General features: G+C 43.1%; 2 protein-coding genes across 2 annotated transcripts in view; one reads left to right on the top strand and one right to left on the bottom strand.

Moving 5' to 3' along the window:
* Snd1 (staphylococcal nuclease and tudor domain containing 1) overlaps positions 1 to 24,920 on the top strand; it is a 437,205-nt gene that overhangs the window by 325,496 nt on the left and 86,789 nt on the right. The window contains exon 16 of the mRNA XM_004856405.3: positions 13,348 to 13,457. Within this exon, the coding sequence (XP_004856462.1) occupies positions 13,348 to 13,457 (110 nt within the window). The remainder of the gene's footprint in view (positions 1 to 13,347; positions 13,458 to 24,920) is intronic.
* The window catches only part of Lrrc4 (leucine rich repeat containing 4), a 62,965-nt gene that overhangs the window by 11,263 nt on the left and 26,782 nt on the right, over positions 1 to 24,920 (bottom strand). The window contains exon 2 of the mRNA XM_004856403.3: positions 433 to 24,920. This exon is cut by the window's right edge and continues 25,882 nt beyond it. The gene's annotated coding sequence lies outside the window, so the exon portion shown is untranslated. The remainder of the gene's footprint in view (positions 1 to 432) is intronic.

Below are 24,920 nucleotides of genomic sequence, written 5' to 3'. Positions count from 1 at the left end.
CTTCTGTGAGTGAGTACCTCTGAGTGATCCATCTGGGCTGTAGCTGCTCCATTCCACTTCAGGTACTCATGCCAGGTGTGTGTACCTCCTGATACTGTAGGTAGGCACCACCCATTCTCATTCTTCCCGAGAGCCTGGGGTCATTATGATGCTACTGTCTCCCACCTTAGGCTCCTATGAGTGATTATAGCCCTCAGAGGGGCCACTGCTGTGTCTTTAGCCCCTTCCTCCTCACTTCCTCATTTTCCCCTTCCCTCTCCAGTTTGCCCTCTTTCCTTGGTTGAAAGCTCACACATGCTCTCTCTTACACACACAAACACACACACTTTGACTTCTGAACATTACACACCAGCCATCACCATCATGGTATGTGCTCAGTTGAGAACTTTTCCCCAAACCTCCTAAATGCTCTGTGACCACTTCCTCGCCTACCTGCTCTCACTGGGTAGGAATCCTGGTTTCAGCAGGCTCCCACTCTCACTGCTCCTTAGGAGTGCAGCTGTGAGCATGCCGTAGCCGACACTTAGGCTGAAGGACAGGCACATAATGGCTCCATTAACTTTGCTGTGTAGCTGCAGAGAAATCAGAAAACTAGTCTGTTGGCTCCCTGGTTTTCCCCTGGCCATTCCTCCCTCTTTCCAACATAGGTCAAATCTAGGCTCTTTGGTGCCCTGTTACCATGTGGTGACAACTAAAAACCCTTAATAAGGAACGTGGTACAGTGGTGCCCGGAAGAGTCCTTGGTGCAGTATTGCATTTGTAGAGAGTAAAGGATGCAGAACCTTTCTCTCCCTCAGGTCTCCAAAATAGGGGAAATAATCACTTCAATAGAACAGTCTTTCCCTGAATTCTCCGAAGTGGATTCTAGGCAGTGGTTTGGATTTGCTATTCCTTTGTATCCCTGAGAGCCAGCAAATGAGAGAAGGAAATGAATAGACTGCTTGTCACAATACTGCTAGGGTTTCCTCAGTGCCTGGGGGCTGCTGCTGAGAGACAGAGAATGGAAGTAGGCTGGAATAGGGGCCACAGAGGCAGAAAACCTCCAACAGGACAGGCACCACTCTTCCGTGTATCTTTGGAGGGCTTCCCTTTCCTTCAGCCCCAGGCTGCCTCCACCATCGTCCTCTCTGGAGGAAAAGTCAGACCGTATAGTCATGAAGAGAGAAGTTCGTACACAGCCTGTACAGTCCTGCCCTGGTTCTCCCTACCAAGCAGCACATCTCTCAGCCCAGGCTCCCAAAGTTGGCTGTCACAGTGTAGAAGCAGTTTGCCCCACTGCACAGTCCACAGCACTTTGGACCTTGTAATTAGGTCAACTAGAAAGGTATCTCCAGGTTGAAGGCTCCCTTTATATTATGTAAGTTTAAAGAAAAGAGAGTTGAATAGTAGGAAATCAAAACCTTGTCTTGTGAGGACTGGTTAGCCCAGAGAAAATAAGACATGAGGATGACAAGAAAAAGATGTTGTATCCTCAAGTATTTGAAGGGCTGTCAGATGGGTAATGGATGCTTTATATGATCCCAAGGAATTCAGCCAGACCTCGGAGGGCCTAGAATGTCAGATGGTTGAATTTCTATTTTATTTGGTACAGTATAGAAAGCACTCAAGGGTTTTGAGGAGAACATGTGCTTTGGGAAGATTATTCTGGTAGTTGTGTGTATGAAAAATCGGTATAGGGGAAAATGGAGGGCAAGCAGGGATTGGAAAATGTTTGGCCAGATGTGACGAGAGTCTGAACAAGCAGTTAAGTTGAAGATTGAGAGAAACAACTGGAGGTGAAAGGAGTGGAACTGTTAGGATGTGGTACTTACCGAATCATGCAGGTAGAGTAGAGAAGGATTAAAGAGGAATGGGGTCTTCAGCCAGCAGAGTGATAGTGCTAGAGCCAGAAGAGGATGAGGAGAAGGAAACATAGGGGGAAGATGAGTTTGGCTTGAGAGGACACCAAAGGAGAATTCTGACAGACATTTAGAAGTGGGGTCAAGATCTTAGTGAGTAGTTCAGGGTTACATGTCTGTGGGTTCTTTGTGATCCTCCTGATAGAGAAGGTGAGAATGGAAAGCCTGCCAGAGGATAGTCCTGAGCATTAAAAGGAAGAGGCCTAGGGTATGACAGAGGGCACCAGCAGGAGATAAACCCTGTAGCCCAGAATGTTAAGAAATTGCCCCCCTAAGAGACTGGCACATAACATTTCGTAGGACTTCAAGCATCATGACTAGAAAGGCAGTCTGGTGTAAAGGCTAGGAGCAAAGACTTCTGCACAACAGGTGCAACAGTGAACTGATATTGTCGGGGGGTGGGAGAAGCAGCCATGATGAGGTATAAAGAGTAGCAGCACTGGTGTTTTCAATTTGCACTTAAGGTGGGGGGTGGCATTTGAAATGAGGAAGTCTGAGTGTCTGGGAGGTGAGTGAGAATAAATGGGGACAGTCCCAACTCCAGAGAAGAGGTTATAGTGCAGAGTCCAGGAGAGAAAGGTTAGAGGGCACACATCCGCAGGCAGTGTCAGCTGCCTGAGATAACTCCTCTCATGCTTCCTTTCCTTTGCCTTCTAGGTTATAGGACCAGATGTTTTTTAGTATTTTTATTAGTATTAAGATATTCTTAGGCTGGCTGTTACTGTAATTTGGGGGAGTTGAACTCTCTGCCTTGCCTTTTTTTTTTAACTGGCTTACAACATCCTCGAGACCAAAAGTTGGCAAACTTTTTCTGTTAAAGGCTGGACAGTAAAATATTTAGGATTTGTGGGCCTTATGGTCTCAGTCACAGCTATCCGCTCTGCCCTTGTACCATGAAAATACTCATAGACAAGTGAGTATGGCTATCTTCCAATAAATATTCATCTGTAGATAACTAAAGTTTTAATCTCAGATAATTTTCATGTGTCACACAATATTATTCTTTTGATTTTTAAAAAAACTCTTCAAAAATATAAAAATCACTGCCAGCTTATGGGTAGTGTAAAGACAGAGAGTGGGCAGATTAAGTCTTCAGGATGTTGTGTTCTGCTGAACCCAACTTTGTGGGGGCAGGTTGTGAATATACCATTCTTCATCACAACCCAGAATTCAGAGTGCTTATCAGGACAGGATATAGCTGTCCGTCCAAGATTGGCCTGTGCTCTCAAAGAACCTTGACTCTTCAAAACTCCTTTCCATTTCTTCCTCTTTTTCCTCTTCCTCTCCCTTCACCTTCTTTTTTTTGAAGTAAAGTCAGTAAGATAAAGGGCTCTTACTAGGAGTTTCTCAGCTCTCATATTTTTTATTCATTCTTTTGGTTCTTGGGTATTAGTATTCCTGACACTAGTTGGGTTTTCCTATCCCCTCCTCTACTAGCTGAATATACTAATTTCTAGACATTTGAAATGTACTTGCCGCAGAAGGAGGAGCCCAAAGCAATTTTCTTTGAGTGAAAGCTCAAGAAAGGCAATAGTTTGGAAGTACACTCAACACATCTCAAAACCATTTTGTTCAAATAACACGACACAGCTTGGTTTAGAAAAGTCACTCTAAATTTATGCAAGTAAGTAGCTTTTACATTTGGCTGCCAGGTGTGTGCCAGAATACCTTCTGGAAGCTTATACTTGTAAGATCCACGTGAGCACTTCCTGTGGCTTTCTCCCCACTGAAGCTGATTTCTCTAGGATCCTAGACAGTAGATTCAAATTTTTCTCTTTATCCATTAACATGGAATAAAAAAGACCAAGATTAGGAACCTTTGGTGCCAGAAATGAAGCGGGGGGGGGGGGGCTTCCCTAAGTTCTATTTGACTCAAAGATAAAGTTCCATGTTTAAAATAAGTCATAAAAAGCAAAGTTGAGGTTCTCATAGAAACCAACTCCCCCTCCTTGTTCAGATGCACGGTTTCTGCTTGTTAGGCACAGTTTCCACAGAGCTCCCTTGTTACATAAAAGCCTGAGCCCTGTAGGAGTCTTCTTGTCATTGAAAAGACCATCGTGGTCCTAGCTTTTGACCTCAAATTCTTTGTTTTCTGTTGGTTAATGCATGTATCAGGTTCTGGTTTGTTATGGATAATGAAGAGAAGCGGAAGGGAAGGAATATTTGGAGGGCACCAGTCTTCCCCATGCCCAGTTGTGGTACTCTGCTCCCAGTTGACAGTGACATTGTTGCAGCTGCTGCTTACAGCAAACCCCCAAAATGGCATGTGTGTTAGAAAGCTGACAACTGCCACCTCCAGTCCCCTCCCCCAGCACACCCCAGAGACAGCCCAAATGCCTTTGGGATGCCACAGGAAGGAAAAGGCCTTGTTAATCAGTGAGAGTTTTTTCCCCTCTAAAAGTCATTGTTTTCAAATATTGCCCTGGAGTGAGAGAATTATAAAAGGTTATTCTGATATTGCCCTCATTGTTATGTGCTATACCAGCTGCATTTGAAAGAGGCTTTTCTCCCTTTTGGGAGTGATTCTTTGGTGTCTAAAGCTAACTGTAAATCAAGTTTGCTGAACCCAGTTCTCTACACTGCCTGGCTAGACTGAGATCAAGAAACCCAATGGATGCCTATAATCCCAGCACTCGGGAGGCTGAGGCAGGAGGATTGCTGTGAGTTTGAGGCCAGCCTGGGCTACATAGTGAAACCCTGTCAAAAAAAAGAAAGAAATCCAAGGGATCTAAGTCATCTCTTCCCTCCCCCTGCTGCTTACCGTGGTCAGTGATTTAGCATGTAACATATACTCACCTTGAAACCCTAGAAAGTAGTGGTCACTCTTATGTATACAGAACTTAGGAACAGAGATATTTGTACTTATTTCTGCCAAGTATCTGCCTCTGGTATTCATGTAGCAAACACTTGAGCATCTACTGTGTGCCAGGTACTGGAGATGGAGAGAGAACTGCTATATCCCTTGCCTCAAATAACTGCAGAATGAGGATCTATGAACAGGCCAACAACATCTATTATGACTTGAATCCGAGAAACTTAAAGCATATTTAACAGCCAGGCACTGTACTGCCTTTCTGTAGATGCCTCTCTTCTGCCCCCCTTCCTTTCTTCAAAGAGAGCTGCAGTTCCCTTTGCATTGTGAAGACTTGGTCTTACTGTTCCCTTACCCAATTAATTTCGGTCCCTCATCTTTCACCAAATGCATCAAACATCACAAAATCAGAACAACCTAATAAAAATCTATCCTAAAAACCTATGAACTAAAAACAGCTTCATTCTTAGCTCCTGCCCAGTTCTGACTCCCTTGACTACAATTACCTGAGATGTTTGATCCCTTTAATTAGGATTCCTTCATTCTTCTTTTATCCCTTTATTCTGATCATTGAAAAGGCTTTAGCAGTGGCATGTTCCAAAATTGGCCCACAAGATGCTGCCTCCCCCGAGGAAACAAAGTGGAGGTTTAGAGAACAAGGGAGAGAATAAAGAATTTGTGGTAAGGCAAAATCCTTATTTTATTTCTGGACCTTTTGATGTAAATTGAGGCCTAGTACCATGTAGAACTAACTCTTAGGAACTAACTTGTCTGCCATTTACCTTTCTCCTTGGGCCATTTTTGGAACAGGAAAATGAAGGTATTTAGTGAGATGGCCTGTAGTTCCCAGTGGTTAATAGCATTGAGAGCATTTGCAACTTAAAACCTCCAAATTGCTTCACCACTTGTGAGCAAAAACTAAAAGCAAGCTTTAGGTACATGAGATGTGTTACAGTTCTGAGAACCCAGGACATGAACTGATTCAGCTTTGTATGCATATTTAATTGACAGCCACATACCTTAAAATTAAACAGACTTCTGCCTGCCTCTGCCTTTCATGTTGATGGTAGAGTTTTTGTTCTTGAAGCTTAGGAAGGGAGTACCTATCTCTGTATTGTTATCACCAACAAATTTTTTAAATCGTCTTAGGCAGACTGTAAAAGTACAGCTTTTGTTGGCCTATATACAGTTTAAGTGCCATAAGTTCTGTGTATAATGAGGCGCTTTTTACTTTTGTTCGTTGGTGGGAAGAAAGGTGATAGGGGAAAGTACAAACATGGAACTAATTGAATCTGGAGGTAAAAACTCTGCTAAGAGCCTGTGGATTACAAATTGAGTAGCTGCAGCAGCAGGAACTCAGACAAAGGTATTGGAGTGCAGTCAGTGTGACAGGAAGCTTATTTTGGTGTCTTTCTGTGCCTTGCCTTGTCCTTGACAATTACTCCAGGGGACTGCATATCTAGAAAGAAGGGAGAGGTATCTGTAGTTTCCCATCTGGATATCACAGCATTCCTGCCTACCGTCTTAGAGACTAGGGATGGAGATGACTCAGTAGATGAGACAGCCTCTTTCTTGTTCCTGTCCCAGCTGTCTGTCTTTCCATGTCTACACTCAGCCCCACTTTCTCTGTTAGCCAGGAATGTTGCTAGCATCTGAAGCCTGTTTTTCTTCCCAAAATCCCACCAGAACTGCTGTTCTATCTCCTCTGTGGTTTGATCAACAAAAATGATGTTGAGATTTCAGGGAGTAGTATTTAAAGCAGAAGCATTTAGATTTGAATATTATTAAAGAGAGCTTTGCCTAAAAGTAATAAATAAACTCACAATTTACCCTTCCAGGCTGCTTTCACTGTAGGCAGAGGGGTGGAGACTGACTGACAACCTTTAGCGTTAGGATCAAACAACAATGTTTTCATTGCCATTGGGAAACTTATTTATAACCCAGTGCTCATGGACATTCTAAACTTTTCCGATATTTTGTCCAGATTTTCTTTCCCCTAATAATTACACCCCCTGTTTTTAAGCTAAGCATTTTCCCTCCTTTCTTGTGTTTACACCTTTCAAATATTTGCAGATTGTTATCGTGTCACCCTCTTAGTCACTGCTTAGCCAAGCTGTACAGATTTAGCACCTTTTATCTTCTCCTTAAAGGCAGGCCTCCCGCCCCTGAGTCATTTTCTCCTGATGTCTTTAAGTGTGCTCCAGTTTTCTGCATTTCCATGTGGCCACATAGCTTCCCAGCACTGATCATAGGTCATACATGGGAATTGTTTTCCTCCTCTGTTATAGTGGAAGGTAAACAGCTGTGTTGTGCTCCAGCCTCAGGCCCCTCAGGCACTGCTGTTCAGTGTTGACTGCTTGCTTCATCTCTGAATTTAAACCACATTCTCTAAAAGTGCCGGTAGACACCAGTATGGTACATAATTGTGGCTATGCCATGTTAGTCATCTTTGAAGTGTTAGTTAACACTAAGAGAAAGTGGGGTATATATGGTTTAGGATTCTGTTAGGCCCTCTCTTGGTATTTGCGTAAAGCACTTCTGTCTTCCAAATAGATTACAGACCTCATTTAGGGTCTACAACCCAGACAGTGTATTAATCATTTCTTTCTCTGTGTCTTTATATCTTTTCCAGAGTATTTTTTCACTAATGTTCATTTATTCAACATTTATCGAGGATCTACAGTGCCACTGTGTGCTACACAGTGTTTTGAGTTTAGGAAAGAATAAAATCTGAATATGACACAGTGCCCGCCTTCAGAAGCAATTTGTTTTATTTTGAGTTTTATTTCAATTGAAGATACAAGATTCTCACAACTGGCTTATGGTAGCAGTGAGGGGAAAGAGCAGATTTACAGGAACATCCCTGAAAATTTAACAGGGTTGTGGATAGGGCCAGGTCACACAGATCCTGGATCCTGGACCCTGGAAAGAGATTCTGAGTCTGAGATTGCCCAGGGGATCTCCTGGTTAATGCAGGTTAGTCCTCCTTGTTACTGTCTCCTTCCTCTGGGCCTGTGTATCATACACTACCTATTCTGATTCTAGAAAGCCAATTGTATTGGCTTATTTGGTACTTGGTACATTTCTGTTTAGGCAGAGCTTATGTCTTACTACCAGCCTGACTGCAGATCAGGTTCCCTTAAATCTGGTGCAGCGATCTCTTCCTCCCATTCCCCACCTTCTGTTCCTACTTCCTTTTCCCAGGTATGGAGAGAGGAGAAAGAGATCAGGGTCATGTGCTAGAAAATATAGCTGCTGAGGAAGTGATGTGCATGGTGAGCCCCATGACTGACTCATCTGCTACATCCTGCCTGCTGTCTCCCAGACAAGCATGCATCTGCCTCGCATAATCCAGTTATCTTTCACAGGTTCACACACTGCAGCCTATAGGCCAAATGGCAAATTCAATCACCAGTAACATACCTCATACAATGGCAGAGGAAAATAATCTTTTCTGGCTGGTAATTGAGCTGCATGAGCACAAATTCTTTCTTTTTCATCACTGAATCTCTGCCTTCCAACAGACTGCCTACCCCAGAGTAGACAAGTACCAGTGAAGTGGAGGGAGAAGAAGGCCTAGGTGAGCATCCTAAGCAGGCAGAAGGTCTGTCCTGTTTCATGCCTCCTGAGCCCTTCCCTCCATGATGTCTGATTCATCAGGAACAACACAGTGGCCTTACAGTAAGCACCACTGGCTAATCCTTTCAAACTAGTCTGTCCTAATTTCATTTCCTTCTGCTAATGCCAGGCCTCTTGTTTGCTGGACTAAGTTCCATTTTGGAAGCTCACTTCTAGCTGAGGCAGATATGCCATACTTTCCCTTAGCTCCCACTGCCTGGTAAAGGAACAAGCAGGATGAGTCCTGAGGCTTAATTATCATAAAATTCAACATACAGTATAAAATATTCAGAGCAAGACATAGCCCTCACATAGCCAGCAATAGAATCTCTTATGTAGCCATTATCTTGTCATTAACAAGAATTTGTTCTTTTTGTTCCAAAGCCGACTGACCCAAGTGTTTGTGTTAATTGACCTAGTTAGTCAGTGTCTCTAAGAGTATAATTTTTTTTAATAGAATGATTACTCCAGAGCCCAGCATTTTAAGTTTGAAAGGAGGCACCCTGTAAGTCAAGTGTTGGGTGAGGAATCTTAAAAGGGCATAACCAAAATTGTAGGATTTTATGGCCAGACTAGCTTTTGCAGAACCTTCATTTTATAGACAGAGATTGTAAGCTTGCAGAAGTTTAATAGTTTGTCAGCACAGAGCAAAAACTAGAACCATGAGGCACTGACAGCTAGTAATGAAGTTTCTCTTCTTCAGCCCTACAACTATCAGGCAAAACGCTCTTTTGCATTTTGTTTTAAGTTAGGGAATCCTAGAAAAAGCGTGAAAATTAAGCTTTTACCTATCGGCAGATGAGCTTATAGGGTTTTAACAAGGCCAGAGAGCCATCTATAGCTGGAGGAGAGCCTGTGCCTGCCCTTGTGGGCTGAGAAGGCCCACAGGGTTTCTCCAGTCTAGCACAGCCCATAATAGGGAAGAAAAATGGTCAAGAGTGCTTAAGGTATTTTTAATCTAGTATTTTTTTAATTAAAACAAAATATTATTGTTTCTTCAGTGGCTTGTCAGTATCAAGGGTAAACCAGGCACTTACCCTGTACCTGTTGGAAGCACAGCTGAGTTAGTTCATCCTTATCAGCAAGCGCACCAGCTAGGGCATTATCGGAAAAGACAGCTATTAGGGGTAATATGCAGGATCCAGAATTACAGCACTTCCTCACCTGGCCGGTGTGAGCTTCTGGAACCCCGATGATACCTCACTTTGTACTTTCACTTCCAGACCCTCCACAGCTTTGAGAGCTCTCCATCACTGCCGGTCAGCCTCCCAGGCCAGTGCAACAGCCTCTGGCTGCTTTCTGAGAACCCAGCTCTTTTCCTGCATCTGTTTTCTTTCTCTTTTTTGGTGTTTTTATAAAGTCTATTTTACTGGTGAGCAAGCAGCCAGCAGTACCAGCCTTATTGAGTGCAGGTGTAGCTTGCCCTGGGTTGTTTTGCTCACTGAGCCCTGGAAAGGGGGCCACAGCTCTTCCTGCTGCAGTGCGTGTTCACCTGGACTGCAGCCACCATGACTGCCTCCTGGCATTAGGGAATTAGCATTTGCATGGTCAGTGGACAGTGTTGCCTGCCCTGATTCTTGATCTTTTAGGACAAAAGAGCAAAGCTGGAGCCTGATAAACCCGCAGGGGCCCTCCCCATCCTTCAAGCCTTCTGTCTTCACACCTCAGTCTCCGCCAGTGTTTCTCAAGCTGGGTGTTGTGCCCCTCTAAGGGTCCTGAATCAATTCAGTGTCATGACCATCTTGGTTTTTTCTTTAATGAAATGGAGTAGAAGATACACTATTGTACAACACAGTAGGTCAAGATTAACCACTACTTAACTGGAAACTCTGTTGTCTATAGTTATATATGCTCATATGTAAATATATACGTGGGTCATAATAAAAATTAAAAGTTTGGAAAACACCCCTCTACACTCGTGGTGTGGTAGGGGGAATATTAGGAATCTAATCCAAGAATGCTCTACTATTGAGCTGCATCCCCAGCCCATTATTATTTTTTATCATGAGACCAGGGTCTCACTAAGTTGGTGGGAATTGAACTTGGCAATCATCCTGCATCAGTACACTATCCTTTATCCACAGATACAATGCAGCTTACCAGTTTCTAAAACTCAGACATTTCAGATGTCATAAAATCCTTCCTGTTCTCTTGGCTGTGACTTTGAACCTTGTTCCCGTGATAGTTCTGCCTTCCCCCCACCTCTTCTGTTTTCCAGTCCCTGTTCAGTATCCCCCTTGGCAAGAGGTTACTTCAGAGGAGACAGGTCAAAGAAAAAGTCCATTCATTTCTCTTGCCCACATGTCTGACAGAAATCAGTATGAATGGATGTTTACTTATTTTCACTTTAAAAGGGTAGAGAAACAGCCTGATTCGTCATCTTCTTCTTCTTGACAAGCTGGAGCCCAGCTGCTGGGAAGTGGAGAAGTGACATAACAAACCCTCCTTCCCATTTCATCTACATAGTTTTGGGTTTTATTTCTGTGGGCCTGAAGGACCCTCTTATGAAAATATTTTTAATGCATTTCTGCTTGATACGTTTATCTCTCTGGGCATGTTGAGCTGCCAGGGTTTCTCACTTTAGTCACCAGGTGGTCTCCAGGATCCAGAGAGTGCTGCTGGGGTCTCTGGAGCTTGACCAGGTTCTTGCTAAATCAGAATACCACAAAAGTGACGGAGTATAAACTCGACCATGGAAATTCCAAAATCCTTGGTGTCCTCTTAGGGAAAATTCTTTCCCCTGGTTCCTGCTGAATAGTGTACTACCCTTATTGATCCCATTTCTAGCCCCTAGTGCATAGCAGCCCCACCCCACCACATCCCAGCTCTGCTATGAGAGTCAGAAACAGACTGAACACTTGCTTTGCATTATTCTTGCTTCTGCAGCAATACTTTATCTATGAGTATGTGGCAAAACAGTTCAACAGAATCGTTTATTTTTCTCCCTGGCAATTCTGCTCTTGCTTAGTTTGCAGATATGAAATGAAAAGTGTTTTTGGCTATTGATGCTGTGAGAAATATGGACTATCTTTCATTCCGTTTTACTCTAGCCTTGTCTCTCCCTTCATGGTTAATCTCAGACTCTGACGCTCCTGAGTTACTTGCTCTCTTTTACAAAAATAAGTTCCATTCCTGCTGCACCATGGTACTGAAGGGTTGGGAATGAAGCAGCCCTGTGTCTTAATCATGTGATGCTTGGGTGGGGCCTTCAGCTGACCTGCCTGTGCAAGGGTGGGAAGAGGGTGGTTGCTGCCAGCTTAAGCTACTTCCCTGCTGCAGTTTCCTCCTGCTACATATGATTTTGTGTGGACTGTTCCACTGGTGAGACCTGGAGGCCCAGAGAGAAAGCTGTTCTTCATCTGCTAAGGACCCAAGATGTAGGTAACCCTTTCTTCACAGGGTTGTGCCCTGGCCAGAAACATGAGCGGCCACCTCACCTTACCCATGAACAGATAGACCTTCTGTCTCAGCAGTGGTGGGACTTCTCCCTGGGCCAGGGCTCTTGTCCCTTTGCTGGAGGCTGTTCATGAATAAGGTTATGCAGCAGGACCACCAGTGATTCAGAGGTGTAAGCACTAAATACATACATCCTTCCTGAATTTTCATCATTTTCTTTTTCTACATCTAGCCCAATTCACTTTTTGCTTCATAATTACAGCTACAGTATGAATTACTTTGAAATATTTATAAGTCTTACCCAGATAGCAAAATGTGATGTATTTCATGGTCTGTCGCAGAGGAACACTGTTGTTAGTGATAAACATATTTTCAAAATGAGTGATTGAATCAAAGAGAGAAAAGGCAATCTGAGTTGGTCAGTGAGTAATTGTTTCATACAAATATTGTTACTGGATATAAACAAGTATGAAGAATAGTTTCATGTCCACTAGGATCTTAAAGGCTAGTTATAGTCAAAGAAGAATTTGAGATTTTTGACCATAGGAATTGCAAAGGGTGACAGTGATGATAAACAGTGATGTTAATAATAGCTGAAATACATTGAACCTTTCCAGTGGCAGGTTCTAAATAGTTTACATACATAATCTATTTTACATATATAACTTCTCCTAGTTACATAACAACCATATGAAGTAGATGTATTAGTTATATCTGTTTTACAAATAGGGAAACCGAGACTTTGTTCAGTAATTTAGCCAGTCACAAAGTTAGTAAGTGATAAGATTAGGATGTGAAATTTGGCGTGGTAGTGCACAGCTGTGATCCTAGCACTCTGGGAATCTGAAGCAGGAGGATCTCAAGGTTGAGCCCAGCCTAGGCAACTTGAACGACTTAGAAAGACCATGTCTCAAAATAAAAAGGGTTGGGGATACAGCACAGTGCAGAGGCCCTAGTTTTAATCCCCAGTACCAAAAAGAAGGATGTAAATCCAGGTCTGTAGCTCCAGGGACCTAATGCTTCATAAGTATTCTGGTTTTTTTCTCTCATTCTGCATGGAAAACAGATGGTCTAAATGTCCAAAGTATAGCCAAAAGATAGAGGGAAGGCTTATTTGAAGAGGAAAATGACACTAACACTTTTAAATCTGATGTGAAAGTAATATAGTAGGGAGAAAAGGTCTTAGAGTCAGCTGCAGTGGCTCTTGGGAGGCATGGTGGCTGGGATGGCAATGTCATTTAGGTTGAGAGAGCCATTGATGCAACTGATGCCTATAACTGCAAGACTGAGTCTATACAAAGTGAGCGGTACAAGACAGGGATTCATCCTATCTTGTGCACACTTCTCTGAAATGCTCCTTCCCCCAGGGGCTCTTGATGATTCCCACATGCTGTGACTAAGAGCCCTCTGCAGTATATCATTGTTGCATTGACAGTGCTGGCCCTTTCTACCTGGGGAGAACCCTACCCTCCTCCTCTTCTCCCCATTCTGTACCTTTATCTCATAAGATGAAGCTCAAATCCAATGCCTGACCCATTGGAGGTGTCAGAGAACCACACTTGCTGGACAGCAAATTTGCTGGGCCCATTTTCATCACAGATTTCCCTTTTTTTCCTGTCACAGGCATCGAATGCCCCAGAGGAGCCCGAAACCTCCCAGGCTTGGTACAGGAAGGAGAGCCCTTCAGCGAGGAAGCCATGCTCTTCACCAAGGAACTGGTGCTGCAGCGTGAGGTAGGACTTCTCCCGGTTGCTTCATGTATGAAGGGGCCAAAGACAGGGCTCCCTTGGTCTGACCCTTCTCTGCCAAGTCAGAGACGGTCTGTCCCCTTTTCTACGGCTCAGCCTTAAACAGCCATAAGCCATACTTGTGTCTGCCCACATCCTACCTCTTTGAGTCCTGCGTCATTGGCCAGCCGCCCCCAGTTGCCCTTCTCCACTGGTGGCCTGGGATGTATGGTGAATACAAGGCCAGGCAAGCCAGGATCCTAATGCAGAGGGCTTACAGCTTTGCAGTCCTCCTCCTTGGAGAATTAGCTTGAGCTGCTGCCTCCAGCTGGATTTAGAAGCTTGACTAACCCTGTCAGGGGCCAATTTTCTTTGAACATTTATTTGTATCTTTGAGTAATTGCATTTTCTGTAGCGGTTTTCTGACTTAATTTAATTGTATTTCTGTTTCTGCCTATTGGGCTGGCTCTTGCAATCAAGAGTTAGGCTCTCGGCTGCTGTGGTGCCCTTCTACCTGCTAATTTTGCTAAAGTCTTTGTCAACAGAGCTATCTCTTTTCTAAGAGTGTGCCAGCCATTCATCCTGCTGGGTGGACTCTAAAAGAACAGTGGGGAAGTATGCTAGGCTTGGGCTTAGGGTCTGGGATCTGCCTTTGTCCCTATTTCTGTTACAGTCAAGTCTATCAGGGCCCTCCAGTGTTCATCAGTATCATGATACCCACAGAGCTGCAGGAGTATGCAGTCCTAGTGCTTCTCTTCTCTCCTGGGTGACTGTGATCCTTAAGAGCAGATGTGTGGGGTTTTGTAGGATGCTCAGTAATATAAATACCTGTGTAGAAACTTCAGCATCTCATTTTGAGTTTAATCACCAGCAGATATATTAAGTGTGAGAGGTATGGGAAAATAGATTAGCCCAACGCACATTGTCTCAAGGCAACCGTGCCTTTGAGAGAACTATCACTTAGACGTCTGACTAAGCCGTATTCTTGCTATCGGTTGCCACCTCTTGGAGATTTCTTTATCACTTGCCTTCTCATTTTGTGAGAGAAACATATTTAGCAAAATTCTAAATTCTCAATTCAAGAGATCTGAATTCCATTTCCCCAAAACCAACTGTAGCTACCTAGATATTATTGTATCTGCTTTGTTGGCCATCTGTGCAGTGCTTGGGGGAGTGTGGGACTTAATCGTATCATCAGATTCGCAATTCTCTGCTTTGTTTTTGTTAAGATACATTTATATTTGTGAAGCGCAAATCTTTAATAGTAACATGCCTACCTCCCCCCAGCATTATGCAACTACACAGTGTAACTTGAATTTTTATTAGTTAACAATAGTCCCCTAGGGCCGGGGATTTAGCTCAGTGGTTTCGCTGCCTGCTACACAAGCGCAAAGACCCAAGTTCAGTCCTGGGTACCAAAAAAAATAAAAAACAAAACAAAACAAAAAAAACAATAGTCTCCTACTAGAGAAGCGTTTCAAGAATCCATTCTAGCTGTCTATTGGTACCTGTTGGAGTTTTTGAAGTGGCCTAGTGATTAATTGAAGGGGCAAATATTGTAGAATTTCCCTCTGACTTTGTAAGCCTTTAGATATTGGACTACAGAGTAAAGATTGAGAAAAGTAGGTCAGTCCACTGGACCTCGTGACTTGCAGACATTACAGGGAGAGCAGCAAAAGATTTTTGTTTCTTGTGCTTTAGATAGAAGGAGCTCCCTTCATTGGATTGTCTTAAGGTGTTTGTTGGAAGAATTCTCATCTCTTACTATCTAAACCAAATTTCTCATCAGTCATCTTCCTATTATTTGACATCTCCTGAAGTTTCTTTTTTTCTTTTGCAGCTCTTGTTTTCCCAACCACTTTTCTTCCTGATCATATCTCTGCCCCACTGGTGATATCCAAAAGTACAAGGGGGTCAAAGAGAATACTGACCACTAAAGGGGGCAAATGGACCAGTGTTTTTACTGTCTCATGGCTATTGTGACCTCACCTTTGTGTGTGTTAATATTTACTGGTGAAAAAGTTGACGTTTTCCCCACCTTCTTTGATGCCCTCGCATGTGAGTTTGCAGATCCTTAGTATGATCCAAAGTTGATATTTATCTTTCTTGATTATAGAGGCCCCAGTTTTTCATAGCCCTGTGTTGAGGGTCTCTCAAGAAAGAACCTGTCTGCGTTTTCTTAGATTTTTGTATGATTACTTGGGCAGGCTGTTTTGAAAGGTCATTATCCAGAGGAAATATGAGTATGACCTAAACTACAATTCAAGATGTTGACTAAAGGAACCAGTTGTAGCTTTCTCTCCTGGGTATTTCCCTTCATTTGATGTATGAAAACTGTTCTCTTATTAGTGTCAGAATAAAGGGAGGATTTTGTTTGGTAACATTTGCTTTATTCATTTGCTTTTACCCGTGTGGTACCTTCCCCTTCATGTCTTAAATTGTTTTGGGGAACAGTGTTCTTTGCCTTCCCTCTCTCCTGACAAGGATCTAGCAGAAGAGGAAAGTGTGGTGCACTGGTGTCCCAAGATCCAAGGATCCTTCCCACCCTAGAAGCAAGGGCTGGAGGTGTCACAGCCCTTCCTTTCAGATTGCTCTTCCTTACCTGCAGGGAAGCCTCCGCTGGGCTCTGGAGCTGAGTGGCTACTGGGATGGCACCAGTTGAACTGGTTTTGTTGTTGTTGTTGTTGTTGTTGTTGCTGTTAGTGGGGGGGGTACCTATTTCCTTGATAATCAAGCATAACCAGATATTTTAAAAATATGATTGTCTTTGGCCCTTCCCCATCTTTTCCTTTTACATTTATAAACATTTGTTCATAGCATTATCTTATTTTTGCCAATAATTTCTCTCCTTTGCAAGCTTTTCCCAGTTACTAAAAATCTGCACTATTAAAGGAAAGGAGAAGCCCACAGATTTCAAAGCACTCCTTCAAAGGACCCTCTGTGATCCTACAGAGGCCTAGTCATGGGGCTGGACTCCCAAATGTGAAAGCATAGACTGACTTGAGAAGGATCTAGATTGAGGGAGAGTCTGTGTAATGATCACTGCCCCAGCCAGACCCATCAAGGAGGAAACAAGAAGCTAGCTGGCTTGCACTGGAAAATAGCACCGTGTTTACTAAGTGTGTTGTCCTGGCTTTAGGTGGGTGGTGCAGGAGTCCCTGCCATCTCCATCTAGTTTGAGTGAGGAGAGAATTGTAGTCTTTGCATTCCATATTCTCATATGGAGCCCACGAATGTCTGACAAGTCTTTTGTCTGTTTATAGATACCCTTATCATCTTGAGACCTGGTTATCCCACCTTCCTTATATTTGTGTTAAAATGACATTAGTCAGCACAGAGCTAGTGATGCTTCCAGCCACCACCCAATTCTGTTTTCCTGAGTATCTCTCCTGCTACTTCTCCTTGCACTTCTTTTTCTTCATCTTCTACACAATGCTTTTCCTTAGCCATTCGCTCTTGTTGGCTTTGTTCTTCTCCCTGAGTCATAAGTCTGGGGTACCTGTTCCAGGTCAGTGTTTGGGGCATTCAGCTGCCAGTCTCAGGGCAAGAAGAACAAGAAGTCATTGTCTGATTTTCTTGTGACCTTGAAGCCCAGAGCAGCCAGAGAACTCTAAGAGGACTCAGAGGACTTACTTGGAGGTCACCATTTCTTCCAAGTTGGTGTATAGGAGGGGTAGGCAAATCTGGCCCCTACCAGATTTTTGCAAAGTTTCGTTGAAACACCGTGACATTAATTCTTTCTGTATTGTCTGTGGCTGCTTTCACACTCTTTTTTTTGGGCGGGGGTGGTGGTACCGAGGATGGAACTCTCGGGACCTTGTGCTTTTCGAGGCAGGTGTGGCGCCAATGAGCTAAATCCCTGGCCTCTTTAATTTTTCATTTCTATTTTTCTTTCCTTTTTTTTTTTTTTTTTTTGGTACCAGGGATCGAACTTGGGCCCTTGTGCTTGCGCAGCAGGCAAAGAAACCACTGAGCTAAATCCTTGGCCCTTGCTTTCACACTCTTAACACAATTCAATAGTTGAGCAGTTCTGACAGAAGCTGTATGCCCTGCAAAGCACAAAATATTTACCAGAAGTTTGCTTACAGCTCTTGTGGTACTGTAGGATATGCTGAATTGGGTTTTGGTGGCTTGCAGTAGCCATGAAAATGTGGGCTCTCTTGTCCCATGCCATTGATTGAGGCTGAGCTGCTTCTGAACTCTACAACATAAGATGATTGTGTCAGTTGCTCTAACTGTGACTGGGAACTGTGAGTGCTGTGCCCCATTGGATAGCATGTACTTGGTGACACCACCACCCCCAACCCCATACAGCTGCCTTTTTAAGGCACTTCCCTGCCACACTGCCAAAGAGGAAAATGTGATGTAATTTCCCAGATGGGGAATTGTGCCTATTGCTAGTATCTTCCCAGAAGTAGCGGTGAGAGATAACATTAGCTAATGGGTAGATAACAGGCTTAAAAGTGCAAACTCCTAGGTTTTCACACTCCAGTTATCATGTGGTCTTGGGTATGCAATTCTTTTCCGCCTTGATATTTCTGTCTAAAATGATTGATCTAGGAATCCAACTGTCCTCTCCCTTCTGAGGTCACAAATGGTCATTTGAGATCTCCCACCCACCCCCTCTTATCTTTATTTTTTGCACAGATTAAATGTAGGAAGCACTGATACTTAGCTACATCCTCAGTCTTTTTTTTTTAAGACAGGGTCTCACTAAGTTGTCCAGTCTGAGCTCAAACTTGCTATCCTCCTGCCTCAGCTTTCTGAGTAGCTGGGATTACAGGTGTGTGCCACCATGCCTAGCTGGCACACACTTACTGACCCATCGCTGCATGCAAGCACTCTGATTGCTACTGTGCTTGGGGAAACCTGAATCTTAGAGAAGGGGCTGTAGCATAATGTAGCTCTCTTCTCAGTTCCAGACTTTGGGAGGTGCAGCTCCTGGCAGAAGGCAGGGGCCATCTATAAGGGTTTGGTGATCATTTGGAAGGCTTTTCTCATTGACCCCTTTGTCCTCTCTGAGACCTCAGAAATTATCCCTTGCTGCTGCCTGAAAAATGACATTTTCAGGCTGGACAGCCCAAGCTGAAAACTCAGGCTGCTGCCCTGATATATTTCCCTTCCTTCGTTGGCATCAAAAGAGAGGCTTTTTTTCATTCTGCAGGCCCCTATAGCCTGGTAACAGCTTTGGTTTTCCCTCTCTTTCCCACCTCTTCATTTTTAAAACAGAAAGACACATACAAGCACTACAAACAGCTGTTGCTGTGTGAAGAAAATGTATGGATATTTGAGGAAATTTGGCCCCACCCTGTTTATTGGTGTGTGTTTATATGGAGGGGTGTACATCTGGGATAGAAAACTTAGCATAAAAGGAAAGGTGCATCCATCTCCTTCTTCGTTTTAGCTCTGCATTGTGCTGTGTCCTGTCTTCAAAAATTGTTGAAATCTGTGTCCTCCCCATATCTGCTGGCTTTTCCCTGCAGTGCCCTTCAACCCCCCTTGTTCCCTCTCCTGTGTGGACCCATTCCCTGCTGGGAGGACACATGGAAGGAATGATAGCAGAGTGCTGTCTCTGGGAAAAAAATGAAGCTAGTTTAACCCTGCTTAAATCCAGTGGTTAAAGGGCGCCTGGTCTGGGTGATGCCAGTGAGACCTGCTCTCCAGTGCTCCCCAGTTGTCAGGTCCCCTGGGATCCCTTGCAGAGCCACTAATAATCACCTGCTCAAAAAGCAAGCAGGCTGCCTGGCCATGTTTCATTTATTTGCACAAAGACACCTTCTTCTAGATTATTTCAACCACTTCCCAGGAAAAAGGGAATACATTACATTCAGCATTCTAAGCAGCTGTCTTCTCTCACAAGGTCCTAAAACGATTTAGGGGCTAAGGCTTTCTTTCACCTCCCACCCACCTTTGACAGCTCAGCACCTACTAATGGTCCTCAAGTTCAAATGCTGTGTGGTTAGTTCAGGGCTGACTTCTAAGGAGTTCAGGCAAAAATCACTTGTCTTACTAGTGATCAAACTTTAATTTTATATAGTATATTATGTTTTAAAATGCTTCTGTATGCAGTAATTTAATCTCGTAACAAACCTATAAGAAAAATAGAGACTTAGAGTCCAGACTTAGAGTTCAGGAAGCTCAGTTACACCTGCCTCTCTCCACAGCTGCTTGTAGGACAAATGCTGCAATTCAAATATCTGCATTCCCAACAGGGACTTTTTCTCTCCAAATTTTGCCCATTCTGTTATCAAAAGGTAGTCATTCTTTTAGTCCTATCATTTTTAAATTCCAGAGTATTTGGGAGTAGTAAAAGACTTTCCTAAACAATGACTGACATTGTTCCATGGAACCTTTAAATTTGATCCTGGTGTTTGTGGGTACTTTCTATGGTCCTATCCTCCCCTAAGTATTTACTCTGCTTTTGACACAGTTCTTACATCTTCTCTTCTTTTTGTACCAGGGATCGAACTTGGTTCCTTGCGCTTACAAGGCAGGCGGCAGATCCCCAGCCAATTCTTACATCTTCTGACTTCCTGCTTCATCTATTGTTTGACTTCTCTGGTCCATGCCGTTTGTATAAACAATTGCTTCATTTCCATTTGATAATATAGATCCATATGTCTATTTCTAATCTTTCTTAAGAAACCTGTACTTGTATTTGTTTAAAAACACATGATTCCCATTGCCTTGGGGATAAAGTCTTGTCTTCTTAGTTTATATATAACCTTGATTACCTCTCCAACCTCACGGCTCACCACCACTCATTTCATAATTTGCAGCTTCTCAGAACAGACTTATTATACTCACAGTTCTCCATGTAGATTATCAAAAGATAAGAGATATTTGTATATTTATTAAATCAACTATGGGTAAGTCCTCAACTTACAAACAAGTTCTACTCCAAGTGAGTCTTAAATACCTTTGACAAATATACAGTATACATTGCTTTGTGCTTCCATACGGTCCCCTTCACATCATCACTGCTTTCTCTCTTGTTTCCAGACATCCTGGGCTCTGAATGCATACTATACTAGTATGCACTATCACACTGTACAGTCAGCACATGGCAGCACAGCTGTGACAATGTTAAGCAGATCCCTGAGCTACTTCTGTGATTTGTTCATATCTACTAATGTTCATAATTCCAGGTCTGTTTATATCAGTGAAAGTTTATAACTCAAATATCCCTAAATTGGGAACTTTCTGTAATTGGTCCCCTGCAATTCTAGAGGTTGGGAAAGAAGGCCAGTTCTTCTATTGTCTTTTAAGTGTCTTTGGGAAAACTCTGTGCTCAGCATTTGTGTGGAAGGGAGGAAGACGCAGAGGTACACCGTTTGAACACATGGCTGCTAATTGAGGAACTTCTCATAGAAAAGTCTGTGACAAAGACCTGGCTATGAGCTTACTATGGCACTCTGACCTCCTTGCGTCTCCCTGCCCATCCAACCAAAATATTTAAAGAAAAGGAAATAATGAAGCTTCAGTGTCTTCAAAATTTTTCAGTGTTCAAGTAAAAGCCATTAGTGTCTCTTAGCTCTCCATTAGAGAGGTGCGTACTGCATCTCTCCTTCCCTGGTATATTTCCATCCTCTGCTTCCGCTGATTAAACTATTAGGTGATAGGATTATTTTTAAGTTTGGGACAGCAAATTCCTGGTTCAGAGGTAGACTGTAAGCACTATGTGAATGTTAAGCTGTTATCTGCCTACTTACAGCCCCTTCATTTCTGGGCTTCTGGCTCTTGCCAAGTACTTCTAAAAACCCCAGAAGGAGGACCATCAAGTCCCTTTCCAGCCCTTAAATGAAAATGCATCACAACAGGAAGAGGTAAGGTAATATTTAGAATAAAGGGTACTGTCACATTGCCCATGTTTTGCCTTCCCCTGGCTGCAGGGTCTCCCCTTTCAGCTTTTAAATTCCTAAGGTAGCTTAGTCTCCAATCACTGGTGGCCTTCCCCAAGCAAGCTCAGCAGCATGTGCTGGCTCCGGTGGGATTCCTCTCTGCAAAGCTGCTGGCTCAGCAAGGCTGTTTCCCTATTCTTCTGCTTAGAACTTTCATAGCCAGTCAAGCATAGAATTGCATCCATTCTTCTGAAATAGCTGCTGGGCCTAATTTGTCATTGGCTTGGCCAAGATCCTATTACCTATAATTGTGTCACACGGGCTGACTGGAGTAGGTTTGATAGGCCTCACTGCCCTCCAAAGGGGCTAGTGTCCATGTCCCAAACCTGTTAGGATTGGGGGCAGGACAAGGTGTGGTGTAGGACTAAAGAGATGTGGCCTCTTGGACATGTAGAAAGGTCTCAAGGATATAATTCTATCCCCAGGAAGAAAATCCTTGTCAACAGTGGCATCATTTCACTTTCCCTCAGGAATTCATCTTTGCTGTTAACAGTAAACTCTCCTCAAAGGAACTTTTGTGTTTTCTTTGCCAGGTTAATTTGTTTTTCTTACTGTTGTTCCTATCAGAAAAATGAAGTAAGAAATACATTGCCTGGACCTGACGATCGTACTTTCCTTCCCCAAGTAGAAGCAATAGAACCCTTGGCAGTGCCAAGAGAATCCTGGCACTTATTTTTCCTCTCCATCTTTAGTTCTGACCCAGATCAGCCCCAGAGTAAAGATGCAAAGGCTCAAACATGATTTTCTCTTGTATCTTTCTACTAAATCGGCCTCCATTGCTTACGTGAACCTCATCTAAATTGTGGCCTGGTGGTAAAGGTAGTAGACAGTGATTAAATGCACTCACTGGTTCACTGTAAGATTATCATTACCAACACAAGGTCATGAAAATCCTTGAAACAGAGCTTTGCTAGCAGTACCCCTGCCATTCGTGGATTTGGTACTGTCTACCATTCTGACATGAAGTGATATTACAAGCCATCTCTGTGGAAGACTACTATTGCTGGGCACTTTCTACTAGAAGCTTTGTAGGGCTTATGACCCAGAACAAATGGAGAAATGTTACCAAGAGGAAAAGACTACTAGAGTCTCCCCTGGAGATAAGGTTTGTGCTAGGAGAGCTGGGTGTCATTTATTTTAATTTAGGTGCATTAGATGCTCCTCAAACAACAATTCCTAGTTTCTCTTACCTCTTCAATCATCCTGAGTAGTCACTGCTTCTGGAGCTTTGGTGAAGATTCTCTTAAAAAAGAAGAGGGGAGCTAATATTCTTAATATAATAAAGAGCTAAAGGAAAGCATCTTGGAATATTGGCTTTTTGGGTAAAATACCTTATTATGAAGTCTATGACCCTCTTTTTGGAAGCCCAATAAAGAAAGCATATCTATTTCATTATCCTCTGACAAGCACATACTTCCTTTACAAATTAAAGATGACTGCATACAGACCTGCCCACTGTTTTCAAAAGAGCTTCACTCAGGACCCAAACACACTGGCCAACACCCACAAAGCCTTGTGTGTGAGCTTTTGTACTACCATGGTTAGAGTATATTTAGTCCTCCTGCCACCCTGTTCTGTTTGTCCCAGACCAACATTCACTACATCATTTTCTCCTTGGTATTACATAATTCAATGGATGTCTTTTTTAAAACACAGCCCATAATGTATAATGGTAAGGCTGCCTGAACCACCAGCAAAGAATAAGCATATTGTAGATTGCATTTGCTCTCCAGGTAGTACTAACATTCTGATGCTCCACATGTGACTTCCCCAAGATACAGGAGTGACTGTTCTGGTGGATGAGCTGACCTTAATTATGCCCTCTTACATTAGCATGCCCACTCCGTCTGTTGCCGAGGACTTGAGAACTGCTGTGTTCCAAACCTGGCTTTATTGATGAACTTCCCCCTTGCTACTCCACCCGTGACAGTTTCTGGTCAGCTGAACTTAAATGGATTTTGGGAATGAAAGTGACCAACAGTCTGTTATGAAATGCTTTGGTGCATGAAATAATATTATGAGCAAGATAGAGAATTAACAGCAGAGATATCCTAACCTAGCCCAAACATGTGTTACACAGTCAGGAAGGATAACTCATTATCATAGGCTTATCTTTAGGACATTTAAAGACATTTTTTTCCCTTCTTGGTCACTTACCAAGAACTAATAATGTGCAAAGAGTCAGACATGGGTTCTCATTCTAGCCTCACCATTTCCTGAGTGATCCTACACACACTCCAAGTCTCTCTAAAGCCAGGGTAGCCTTGGTGCATACAAGAATTCAGTGTGAATGGTTTCCTTAGGGTCGTGGAGTACAGTAGTTGCTTGCCTATGTAAAGAGGATACCTTCTCTATATATAGTTATTTTGAAAATATGTATATAAATGCTAAACACCGAACCTAGTAGATATTAAACAGTGAACAGTGGCTTGAAGCATCATTTTTATTATTAACAGAAACTCTCTAATGGTTTTGCTAACATGGGGCTCAGACTTCAGTGTAGATAAAACACTATGCCCAGAGTACAGTGGTAGGCTGGATGGATATGGATATGTGTGCTGTGAACAGCAGTCATATTAGAATCAACAAAGAATAATACTTGGTTCTCTCCAGTGGCCCTTGTCCCTTGTCCAGTCCAGTCCCCACAGTAGACACTGACAGTCACTCACAGCACTGTTTTAGCTTGGGGCATAGATCCTTCACAGGGTTCATCAAAACTGCTACCATTTGGATGGATTTGGCACTCACATGGAAACATATTTGCCATGATTGGTTTAAGTTCTCAAAAGAGCATTTCTTGAAGTACCTCCAGGCGTTCACCATTCTTTTTTCCATGAGTGTGATAAGGTAGGGTCCCTTTGCCTCTGGCTCTTCATGGTCCTACATATCAAAACCACTTCTTTCTACTCAGTATCATGTTACTAGAAAAGCTGAGATCTGGAGATAATAATGCCCAAGAGTCCTAACCTTTGCAAGAAGGCTTTTCTAGACTTGATTTTGGGCTGGTAAGAGGGGGCAGCCAGGACTCTACAGATACCTAATAGATGTCTAAAAATAATGGCTGGAGTGTCTTTGCCATGTCCTTGAACTACCATGGGGCCTCTCTGTGCCTTTTCTCCATTTATGTAGGATTTTGGATCTTGTTAGAGTACCAGTTTCAATGCAACTTGAAAATGAGGGATGCAGGGTGGCCTTCTAGATCTTAGAAAACCCAGGCCTTCTTGTCCTCTGCAGTGCTCTTTTTTGTTCCTATCTTTCACACAACCACAGCAGTCTGAGATTGCCATATGTTTGTCCTTGATCTGCATTAAATTGAAAGAGTTGGAAGTTAGCAAAATGCCAGCAGGAGCCCTAAAGAAAGATCTAGGTGCTAACCAGGACCGAAAAGGACAAGAAAAGAACCTCAAGTAGAATCATTTAGAACAATCACTGCAGGAGGAACAGCTGTCCATTAAACCAGGAATGAAGGTTTGAACTAGAAACTACTTTATTATGCCCTTTTTCTTCATAATATCTTCCTCTCCTCCCTTTCCCATCTCTTGATGCAGTGAAATTCTTTTTGGTGGTT

Source organism: Heterocephalus glaber, unplaced genomic scaffold (assembly GCF_053883595.1).
Source record: "Heterocephalus glaber isolate CG9 unplaced genomic scaffold, H.glaber_assembly_v1.0 deba00000546, whole genome shotgun sequence".
Classification (NCBI taxonomy): domain Eukaryota; kingdom Metazoa; phylum Chordata; class Mammalia; order Rodentia; family Bathyergidae; genus Heterocephalus; species Heterocephalus glaber.
This window is presented reverse-complemented; position numbering and strand designations above follow the sequence as displayed.